The 12354-nt window shown below is 45.5% G+C and overlaps 1 protein-coding gene across 1 annotated transcript; it reads right to left on the reverse strand.

Moving 5' to 3' along the window:
- Window positions 1-5126: 5126 nt before the first annotated feature.
- E1B28_002864 (uncharacterized protein) lies at window positions 5127-5495 on the reverse strand (the record flags this gene model as incomplete). Its single annotated transcript, XM_043159812.1, has 1 exon — window positions 5127-5495. One exon carries the CDS (start codon window positions 5493-5495, stop codon window positions 5127-5129), a length of 369 nt encoding a protein of 122 aa, XP_043003418.1.
- Window positions 5496-12354: the final 6859 nt, after the last annotated feature.

Genomic DNA, 12354 nt, shown 5'->3' on the forward strand with positions numbered 1-12354 from the left:
CGACCAGAGTTGTAGGCAGCTACTTGAGCCATTCGAAGTTGGTCGAAGGCTTTAAGTTCGCGTTGAAGACGCTGAACGACCTTAGCCAGAACTGAAAAGAATGATTAGAAGTAATCTCTACGGGAGAAAAGAAACTTACGAAGTTTATTGCTGGAAGCGATTTCGAGCTTCTTGGCCCCTGTACGAGATTCATCGGGATCGAAGTATGAACATTTCTGTTTTCCCAAGAAACAGCGTTGGCAGGTTGGCCTACGGCCAGTTTTGCCACTAGGAGCCCAGATTGGGCGACAGTCTGCGTAGCCGAAATATGTGCATCGATTGCACGGAGAGAGATGATCAAACTTGAAGCAAATATGAGAAATGAAAGAATAAATGAAAGAACAGCTATTACTCACAAAGGAGACAGAGCGACCAGCAGCTACTACCGATGCAAAGCTCAATTTTGCTTCGTCGAACTGGAACTGCAAATCCATATCTGTGCTACGGCGTTAGGATGCAATGATATAGCAAAAGAAAGAAAGAGACTTACTGCGAGCTGCTCCAATCCAATGCTCTGGGAAGACATGAGAAGGGGTAGAAGATGTCCAGAGGTCATCTACGGGAACCTCTACATGACTCGAAGTAGTGCCCTTCCTGTTGCTTCGACCCTTGGGTTTAGAAGGCGAAGGAGCAGAAAGAGGTTCAACTGTACGAGCTTCTGAACCCGAAGCTACGGCAGCTATCTGGGTTCTAGAGCGAGTACGGTAAGGCTAAAAAGTTGGAGTCAACAGAGTAGATTAGATGCAGAAATGAGAAGACTTACCCGTGGAGGCGGAGAATCCTCCTCGGATGAGGTGTCTACGAAGGCAACACTTTTCACAAAGGCCTTTGTAGGCTTTGGTCGCTTAGATTGAGAAGGACCGGCCGTAGATGAATCGGGAGCCTAGAATAGATGTTAGAATGACAAATGAAACGAAAAAGAAGAGTACAGTACCTTGCGTTTGCGGGCTGGTTTTGATGGTCCAGCAACCGGAAAGGAAGAACTGCCCTCGGCCCTGGACGAACTAAGAGCAGTGGCCGCTAGGGAGGAACCCATAGCGACCCGGGAGCTTGAAGCTACCCCAGGAAGATCAAGAACGGAGCGAGGAGGAAGCTACGGCCGAAATAATTCTCAGCTTAGTTTTTGGAGACGCATAGAAAGAAAACTTACCGTAGGCAAAGGCTCTTCTCTTGGGGCCTGAGGAAGGTAACAAGGAGGAAGGTCTTGATCAAAGTCGAATCTCTACGGGAATGTGAATCGAAAGAAGAAAGATGATATGATAGGAAGGAATAACTCACGCCGTGGACCGCGATAATGTCGGAAGAGTCCGATGGGTGAAACATCCAGTTATTGCTGGGGACTTTCCACTGGATAGCCAACTCAGAGAGAGTGGCGAGCATGGAAAAAGCTGGAGTAATCCACTCGTCGGAAGCAAAGCGAATCATCTGGCGGCGTAGATCATTCTATAGCAGGATTTAGTACAAAAAGAGAGAGAAAAATGAAAGAAGGAGAGGCTACGAACCAGAAGACTTGATCTCTTTTGGAACTCTTCAAACATTTCTGGTTCTTCGGTGACTTTCGCGACTAGGCGATTGTGGAGGCTCCCAAACCATTGATGGATTCGCTGGAGGTGGGACTCCAACATGTCAATGATAATCTGAGACGGCGAAGAAGAATCCGGCTCTACGGCCTTTCCCTTGCCCTTGTCTTGTTTTGAAGGCATCAGAAAGGATCTACGGCGTCGCGTTAGTACGTGACACCGTAGAAACACATAAGAAAAGAAACAATCTACGGGCCTCGGAGCAGACTCCGAAGCCTCCGTAGATTGTCCCCACTCACCTTGAGAACGTTGAGAACAGTGAGCAAAGAGATAAGAAGAGCGGCGGCGAAGAGCGACCGAAGAGCGGTGGGAGAAGGGAGGAATGAAAATTCCTGCTAAGTCCAACTGCTGCGGTTTTTATAGCCAAATCCAACATATGAACCAGCACATGACCGTAGAACATCGCAGAATGTTGTAGAATATTCCAGATCTACGGAAATTAAAGCCTCGAGGCTGTTGAAATCATCTACGGAATGATGAGGCCATAATCAAGAAATGATGAAAGTAATTAACGACGGAACATTGCATCGTAGGAGTTCTGGCGTGGGAAAATCATTTTGATGTCGGAACATTTCCTTTTTGGGAACATTAGCACTGGTCAGCGTAGAGCTCGAGCTCAAAATTTCTCTAAGTCAGAGACTTGACGGTTGTACACTAGAGTGTACACCGTAGATAAGATTAAGTAGATCTACAGGCCATTTTGAAGGCTTTTAGTAGAACTACTAAATGAAAAAGCCGTAGATCAATTCAAACGATAGAAGATGATGTTGTGCTCAGTCCGTAGATGGACTGGGGACAGTCCTCTTTTGTTTGGGGGAGATAATGCGACTTAGTTGACTATGCTACAAGGTTCTTTTTGCACTTTAAAACAGTGCTACGGAGCGATATTTATCGTATTAAGAACTAGAGTGAGCCCAAATTACTAGGTAAAGCTAGTGCCGCTAGTAGGATGTGCCGTCGGCGCAGCTAGACCAGTTAGAGAGAGCCGTAGATCGTGTCAGAAAACTGTATGACCGTTCGAAACCTGTAGAACACTATGAGCAGAGGACTTAAGCGGTAATTCACCGAGTTCTACTCTCTACATTCTACTATGCACTGGCATATCAAGGGATTGTACTATTAGAAGACTTGTAGTCTTCACAGAACCGTTCGTAGCAGAACTTAACAAAGTCAAAAGACCTTCATACTAGGAGTACCTACTTCTACGGGGGATTTGGTTGACAAGAAATTGGACATAGGACCACACAGACTAGGAGAAATTTGATATGACCGTAGATCGAGCCCCGATCTGAGGAAAAGACAGAAAGACATGATACAGATCCCAGATCACAGATAGAGTACCTAGGAACCAGGCAGGAATGAACAACGGATCTCGGAGTCCACACTGTTCATGTGCTATGGCGATTCGGAACTCTGGATCCATATGCTGGAACTACTTGGACACACAAAGTCCATATGATTTGATAACGTCGAAATGCAGGATAAGGTCCGTAGGCAGGAAATACCATATGGTACGCCTATGTAGGTCCATTCTACATGCTGAAACAAGAATGAAGATCGGTCCAGATTGGTCCAAAACATATGATTCGAATACGGAAAAGCTCCGTAGACAAGATTCTGCACACGTAGCAGTCCCTAGCGATAAGATTCCACATGGATTCGTAGCTACGGTGCATTATTTTTAGAGATAAAACAAGTAGAGATAGGATTACAAAGCTAGCGTAGAAGTAGTATAAAAGCAGCTCATGTATCCGTAGATAAAAAAGTACTACCCGTGCGTAGGAAAGTCCTGAGTGGGTTGCCCGTGAGTAACTGCTCTTGACACCAATAGAGAGATTTGCCCTGTCTTTGTGCAGTGAAACGATAAGATTTGATTTGAACTATACGAGACCGTCGAGGTCAAAAACTAGAGAACTATCCGTCCGTAGGCCGCCGAGGTCTTGATTACTGTTTCGTGATCCGCCGAGGGTCTTAGCGTTCGTGTCCGCCGAGGACTTAGTTTTCGTGTCCGTTGAGGGCAATAGTCTCCAATCGTTCGAATTAGTCTTACCGTAGACGAAATTCATAGTCCCACTTAGTCCACTGGACAATAAACAGAGCCCCTACAACCCTAGAGTCCCCGTAGCTGTGGTGTTTTACACTTGCAGTTACACATTGATTTCATAAAAAGTTCCTACGATATTGAGACTGTGATCTTGTGCGTAACCTTTGCCAAGCAGTCCACCCTTGCAATCTTTCCTGGTGTGTAGAGTTATTGATAGACTTTACACGGAGGTTTACTAGTTTTTGGGTTGATTTGGTGTTGGTGCTACTCCCGTAGCTCTGATATTAGGTTAACTCTTGAGTGGTATTCTTCGCCCATTACCGGATTACGGTCCGCTTCCATCCAGTCCCTAGTCCATGACCAAGGATTGTTTGTAACAAAGACCAAGATGCTTTTACTTACTATCATTCCTATACTCCACACATTCACATTATTTACTCCACTATCTCTACTTGGCCGAGTGTCCATTCAGTCTAGTAACTTCGCTTAATTCCTTAGTCTGTCCAACTCGGACTCTGATCGGATCTCATCTACTTTCACTCTATCTCCTTTAGTTATCTCGAGTACTATATAAGATGTACTTCTTAATAGCTAGTACTTTAGAATTTAACTCGACTCTGGTTATCTCATTGATCAGGTCTAAGACAGTTCGACTCAGGGAGCCATTGTCCAATAACTTTGGCTACTGTCAAGACTCGTCACTCTCATCTCTCTCTCATTGCTGTCCGAAACATTCCGATCACTTCCGATCACTTCTTCACTTCTTCTTTCTATCTATCTGTCATTCTATTTGTCAGATCCACTCGGGTCCGGTCGATCTCCACACATCCATAACACCGACCTCCACAAATCAACTACGCTAATTGCTAGTGTTGGGTTTGGTTTTGCGCACTTCATGCTTGGAGTGTGTTTTGCTGCACCTGGTAGTAGTTTTTAGTGCCGTTACCGGCATTAGACTCGCTGTCAGAAGAATTTGAAGAAGCTCGAAGGCGAACACCTGCAACGTCTGCATCATCTGTGACACTTACTTGAATCTGCGATAAGTGTGGCAGTGGGCTCCAAACAGGTCTTGGTGTGCAGGTTGACCGTCCTGCAATCGTGCAAGATTCGATCCAGGCCAGGGTCAGCACCAGAAGCTAACAAATGTGTCAGACAAGTGAAGGGGAAGACCAGCAGGTACAGCCCATACCTCCATGAAGCCGACCATCGTGAGCAGTGAGTGGGTCAGCAGACATCAGCACCCCTGTGGGAGGCATACCTGTGGGTATATCAGTTGCGGGCAGGAAGATACCAGTGGGTCATTGTACCTCTGTGGGGTTGCTCAACCAGCAGGTGGGATGCATGGGCAGCTCCTTGCCCTTCGCTTTCTCCAGGGGGGAGAAGCGAGGTGGAGAGATGGAGGGACTACCCAAAGAGTGAGCATGAGCTGGGTGTATGCACCCAGAACCACTGGGCATTGGACCTCAGATGATGCCAGGGGGTGAATCAGACAGTGCAGAGCTGGTAGGTTGCACGGAAAGGGTAGTTGTTCCAGCCTGAGTGGTGGAAGGTGCCCTCACACCTCGAGCGCCCTCATCAGGGGTGGTATCATCATCCACCGTGTTTGCAGTCGAAGGTTGGAATGCTGGCTGGTCACTGAACTGATCAATTTCGTCTTTGTCACCAGTCGCAGAAGGTGAGTTGGATCCTGCAATCTCATCTTTGTGGTCACCACCTTGCCCACCCATCCGAATATCACAGTGTGACACAAAACAACCTTGGGCACCCAGTTGGGGTTTAGGACACATGGCCCTAGGACGGAGACAGTCAGCAGGCACAGTGGTGGACATCATAATGCAGGTCGAAAGAGTGAGAAAGGAAATGAGGAAATGAGGTAGAGTCCAGAAAGAGGGTTGAAGGTGGGGGTTTGTTAAAGTAAGTACAATTAGATTGGTACTCAGACAGTCATACAGTAAGTGGAACAACTGAATTCTACAGTACCTGTTAAAGTAAGTACAATTAGATTGGTACTGTGGAAATGTAAATTAGTGAATGTGAGGATGGAATAGAGTTCAGTAAACACACACCTCAGACAGTCACACAGTAAGTGGAACGACTGAGGTGTTAAGGGGGCAAGTATTCAAATATAAATAGTTTTGTAAATAGTAGAAGAAAAAAAGAATATAGGAGTAGTGGGCAACTTTGGCTGGTTAGGAGAGGAATTCCATGTATTTCTGACACTCCCCCTGAATTCCTGAGTGAATTACTCCATAGATAGACCAAGATCCTTGCAAAATTTCTCAACAGCTGGTCAAGATAGCAATTTTGTGAATAGATCCGCAATGTTTTCACTGCTGGGGACATATGAGAAGTTGAGCTCCTTTTCTCAAACTGATTCTCTAACCCACGCCCAATCATAGTCAAAATGTCTCATACAAGCATGTCTCATGGTGGCTTCAGTCAATGAGATAGCTCCAGTGCTGTCGACACATATATGGAAGGGATAATCTTGGTGAAGTTCCAAACCATCCAGGAATTTCCACATCCAAATTGCTTGCTTCCCAGCATGAACTAATGCTCCTGCTTTGGCTTCAGTCATAGATGTTGCAATCCTTCTTTGCTTCATTGAACTCCACGATACAGCTCCTCCCAACATCAAAAAAACATAACCTTGAGTCGACTGTCACGAATCGAATTGTTCACTTTCCAGGGCATGTCCAGCTGTAAATAATCCCCAGAAATTGATTTTTGGGCATCCTGGACATCCTTGCCATTCTAGAAAACTTGACATTCGGTCATTCACAATCATTCCAGTTATTCCCAGTCATTCTAGTCATTCCTAGTCATTCCAGTTATTCACAGTCATTTCAGTCATTCCCAGCCATTCCAGTCATTCACAGTCATTCCATGGTTATTCCATCTTATTTCCTATTGGCTAAGTCTTATCCCCATGTAGATAGCTCAGTAGTATATAAACCCACCATGTATCTAGCTTTTTCCCCAGCCTTGTAATTTTAAACCCTCCATTTGTGTTTTGTCTCTTGTGCTTTCTGCTTTTCTCTCTCTCTCCTCAGTGTTCCCAAGTGTTCCCCCAAATATTCCAGTGTCCTCACCCCCAGTATCTTTTCCAGTGTGCTACAAGTGCTTCCAAACTCCCTCCCAGTATTCTCCAGCAAGTGTTTACCATTGAGTAAATCTTGTCGCCTCGGCGGTCCCTATCGTTTAGCTTGCCACGTAAGCCTTAAAACCCCACTATTTGGGTGCAGTGGTTCTAAGGTTGAACGGTTCGTTTCATCGACTTCCTAGTCGCAAGTTCATTTTCCTCTCTGATATCTGCATGAGCAGCGTCAGCATATCCTACCGGTTTCAATGATCCCTTTCCCCCAAGGTAAGTTAGCCGATACTTCCTCATCACTTTAAGGTAGGCTATGATGTGCATTGCAGCTCACCAATGGACAGGTTGAGGGTCAGTCATGTAACATTGCAGAAGACCAATGGAAAATGCAATGTTGGGGTGAGTTCCCTAGCTGATGTGATTCAGTATTCCAACAAGAGATGAATATTCTTTGTTCGTCATGAATATTGTATCAGCGGCGGGGATGGGAAATGGCTGGCTATCCTCAAATTCAATTCCGTGTGACAGTGGAGTGTACTTTGGTGAACAATCTGTCATTCCAAATCTACCGAACATCTTGTTGATTAACGGCCTCTGATGGATTGATATGTCTCCAGTCCCTTTGTCCACGCAAACTGTCATCTCTAACTCAACATCGGGTTGACCGTAGTATTGGAACGGATACTTTGCTTTGATTTGCTTGACCAGAGCAAGCCCATGCTCATTATTCGAGGAAATCCTGTCAAGGTTGTTGGTATAGCAAAAAGTTCCAGTGTAGCCATCTGTGTCCTGTTTGTATTGAATGTATGGATCAGCTGCAATGGGTAAGTATCCAAAGTCACGGAATGATTGGTCGATCATTTTGAACCATTGGTGTCTGGTGTCCATAGTGTTGTATATGTTAATGTTCATCAGGAGCACCGTTTCTGTTCCATCTCGAAGGGAATATCAATTTTTAAAACCGGGTGGTAGCTGGAGGTAGTTGATTCCTTGGGGCTTAGCATTCAGATATGCTGCTTCAAAATCCCCTGACCAAAGGTGAAGTCCAAGGTGAGCAGCAATAGAGAGTAGAATATGTAGGGACTCATATCTTGGAACCATATCCCAAGACTCATAATCATGTACCCCCTTGTCATGAACTGAACCAGGAGTAGTACCTACCGCTGACTTCTCCTCCTATACGGTCAACTGCGGTTGGACTTGGCGTACGATCAAGGGAGATATCATGTGAAATGGGTCGATTCATAGGAGAGTACTCCTAATCTTAGATAAGGGGTCACTAGTATAGGAGTACAACCCTTTCTATTAGATAGGTATATAAGGAGTACTTAGTGGTAGATAGTTCCCTAGAATTTGATCTCCTCTGTCCCTTTGTCCTTGGTCCTCCTTTATCCTTTCCTATCCTTACCTTTTGCCTCTGCCCCATTCACTCCGTCGCTCTACGTCGCCCAGGTCGCCTTTATTAGGGGACTCACCATCCAATCGTAGTCCAGACTTGTCCTAGAGTCCCTTCTCCCATGTTAGAGTACAGGATGGGGTATGCATGGATTAGGTTACAGGTATATGGTACACTACACTGGTGCACATTGGGTACCATCTATTGTATGCTCTCATTGTCATTGGAGTACTGGCTCATGAGGATATGGTCCTCATCGTAGGACGCTCTCATCACCGAAGGTCTACTCTTGTTAGAGGAGTACGGTTTGTTGTATGGTTCACCACATGGTTCATGGATATTCACGATACCAGACATCATCATTATTCATTCTCCTTGGCCACCAGCTCTTGTCATCCTCTATTCCTGATAGGCCCGTAGGATGGTCCGCCAGCATTAGTCTGGAGTATGATCTCATAGTAGGTCGGAGTACCGGGGTTTGGTACCCCTTGGAGTACGCCCTACATGGGTGTTGGGTTGTTTTAGGCATATGCTATCCTCAGCATCAGGGCTCGAGGCCTGGCATATGCATAGGTGGTTCACCCTCCTGACACCCCTTTTGCTGTGTAAATCCCTTTATTACCAACCGTGCCCATCTCTCAGTCAATCTTCCGTCTCCATCCTTCCTCAAAGCATAAACCCATTTCAGGCCAATAAATTTCATGCCTTTTGGCTTGGACACTGGGGTGAATGCCTTACATGTGTCCAAATTGTTCAATTCCTTCTCCATGGGTTTGTCCCATAAGTCCATCCTTGTTCTTGCTTCTTCATAGATCTTCAGTTCCCAAGATTTTCTCCATTAAACTTTTCATCCTCAGGGAGCAATTGTATGGTCATGTAATTGTTAGGGGTAGTGGTAGATGACATTGGTGTAATAAATGTGTTTTAGGCAGGGAAATAGGGAATGGATAGCAGTCGCAAATGATCCTTGTGTGATTATACCATGATTTCTTGTGCAGTGTTAAAAGCTGGGGCCCATAACCTGTTAAAGTAAGCACAGTTAGATTGGTACTCAGACAGTCGCACAGTAAGTGGAACAACTGAATTCTACAGTACCTGTTAGAGTAAGTACAATTAGATTGGTACTGTAGAAATGTAAATTAGTGAATGTGAGGATGGAATAGAGTTCAGTAAATACACACCTGTTACATCCATGCCGGACCAATATGGACCGACTGGTCACAATCACTTTCATTCTATTCTTACTTACTCCACTTACCTTAATCTCCATACTACCCATTAAAGCCTAGACTATCGGCTTGGGAGTCGGCGGTCCGAATGCGGATCCGACTATTGGATCTGTCTTGGACCTTGTACATTCTATCCTATATAAGATGTACGACTTAGTAGTTACATTCTTTAGAATTAAACTCGACTCTGGTTTCCCAGTGACCTGGTCTAAGGCAGCTTGACTCAGGGAGCCGTTGTCCAATAACTTCGGCTACTGTCAAGACTCTGTCATTCTCTTCACTATCTCCTTCACTCTCCTCGTTGCTCTCCGACACATCCTGATCAACTCCGTTTCCTTCCACTCTTCATCTTAGATCATTCCTCTTCTAGTATATCTTTCAGTACATATCTTACTTATCTTATCATTTCTCCCTTCGGTTCCATTCAGTTCCAAGTCATTCCGCACGTCCTTAACAGTAGTTTAATTCTTTTTCTTGAGTCAAAATGTCGTTCACTCTGGACGACGTCTCTGATCAGTTCAAGATCTTCAGTTCTATGTTTCCTTCCCATCCTACTCCGATTACGACCCATGTCAGGTCTCATCTTCGCATATCTCATCTTCAAGTTCCCAGTTCCTCACGAAGGGTCAGTAGCGTTTATGCTTCTGATTCCAACGACCCATACAATACTTTACTATCTCTAAGCAAACTCCAAGGTACCATCAATAGTCCCCGACGCTCTTCCAGCAATCGCAGCTCCAACCAACGCACCCCCCGACAATCTCCGATCATCTCCGAAATGCACATCGAGGAGGTTCTGGAGACACCAAGGAGGAATAAAGGCAAGGGTAGAGCGGATGACGAAGAGGATGACTCTTTTGACGATGGTACTGACCCCGATGAGGATCCGTCAGATCCTCCGATCAGTGGCTCAGGAGGTGGTTCAGGAGGTGGTTCAGGAGGCGGTGGTCCCCCCGGTGGTGGAGGTGGTGGTCATGGTCCACCACAAGGAGGCGGAGCTGAGGGTTTCTTTTTGGCTTATGCTATCTACCTCACCACTCACAATCTTCTGCTTCAGCAAATGCTACGCGAAAAAGCAAAACCGAAGAAAGGTGCCAAACCGAAACCTTCAACGGCTCCGACCCCACCAAACTCAAAAACTTCCTCACTGGTCTACAACTCCAGTTCAATTATTTCTCCGAATCCTTCGTCGTCTTCCATTCTTGGAGAAGTTAGGAACGGATGGAAAACTCAATGCCGATGAGAAGGCCCGATGGTTGAAGGAAGGGTTGTGTAGCTATTGTGGGTTGGGTAAACATAAAGTTGAGGATTGTCAAAAGAAGAAGACTAATCAGACTGCGAAGGATGCTAAAGCCCGTGCAGCGACAGTTTCTTCTACTCCGGAGAAAGCCAAGTCCGACGAAAAGTCGGGAAACTAGGCTGCAACTCTGATGCCTCGGCACAAGCTCGGAGTTGCACTGCACCAGATTGTGTCTATCCTGAGGTTACACTCAATGCAGCTGCGCTCTCTTCTTCTAATTTGCTTACAGTTCCTCTTACCTCCGATACATATAATTTCTTGGCTCTAGTGGACTCTGGTTCTTCCCATTGCTTTATTGATAAAGGCTTTGTTACAAAGAATCTAGTACATACAATACCTATTTCACCTATATCTTTACGATTAATCGACGGTTCCATCAGCTCCGTTATGATGTCATCTGCCTCGCTTCTGATGAAGTTCTCTACAGGCAAACCATTCTAATCGACTTTTATGTCACATCTCTAGATTCTACTTGCAACTTAGTTCTGGGATACAACTGGCTCAATCGCTACAATCCGTTGATTGACTGGTCTGAAAACAGTATCACTTTCCAAACTGACACGCTTACGAATCCAGCCGACTGTCCGACTCCCTCTGTTGAGGACTCAGACAAACCCATTCCAGCGGGCCCGAGCAAATGCCAACAGGCTAAACTCTGCTATGCTTCTAAAACTTCTCACTTTCCTTTTGAGCCTATTTACTCCTATGCAGATCTTCTTAACACTCCTTCCAACTCGACTCTGCTGGTTTCCATCATCTCTGCTCGTGCTTACTTGAACGCTACAAAGCAATCAGGTGCGCGATCTTATACCATGCAAATGGTAGACACAACGGAAAAGTCGGTGACCAGAAGAGCCTTGGATTTATCCAATGAGGATTTTGCACATATTCCTATGGAGTATCACGAGTTTGCTGATGTTTTCTCCGAGTCGAAAGCTGGGGAACTCCCCCCGCATAGACCTTATAATATTAAGATCAATCTAGAGGATGGTTCGGATCTGCCTTATGGACCGATCTACTCTCTTTCCACAGCTGAACTCAAGGCACTTTGAGACTTCATAGACAAACATCTCAGTGCTGGACTCATCACTCCTTCGAAATCCCCTTACGGTGCTCTTGTTCTTTTTGTCAAAAAGAAGTCTGGCGATCTCTGCCTATGCGTCGACTTCCGTGGCCTTAACAAGATCACAAAGAAAGACCAGTATCCGCTTCCTCTTATATCTGACCTTCTAGACTCACCTCGGAGGGCTCGGATTTACACCAAGCTAGACTTATGTCATGCTTATCATCTCGTCCGGATCACTGCTGGAGACGAACCAAAAACCACTTTCAGGACTCATTATGGATCCTTTGAATGGCGTGTTATGCCGGAAGGTTTAACTAATCCTCCATCTGTTTTTCAACACTTTGTTAACGATATTTTCTCTGACATGCTTGACGTCAATGTCCTTGTTTATTTGGATGACATCCTTATTTACTTGGACGACCTCGAATCCCATCGGGAGCATGTTAAGGAAGTTCTCCGTAGACTCCGAAAGAACGGACTCTACTGTAAAGCTTTGAAATGCGACTTCCACACAGATACCATTGAATACCTCGGTTACATTCTCTCCCCTGAAGGCTTGCGAATGGACATGGCAAAGGTCAAAGTCATTACCAAATGGCCTCCACC

This window comes from Marasmius oreades, chromosome 10 (assembly GCF_018924745.1).
Source record: "Marasmius oreades isolate 03SP1 chromosome 10, whole genome shotgun sequence".
NCBI lineage: Eukaryota > Fungi > Basidiomycota > Agaricomycetes > Agaricales > Marasmiaceae > Marasmius > Marasmius oreades.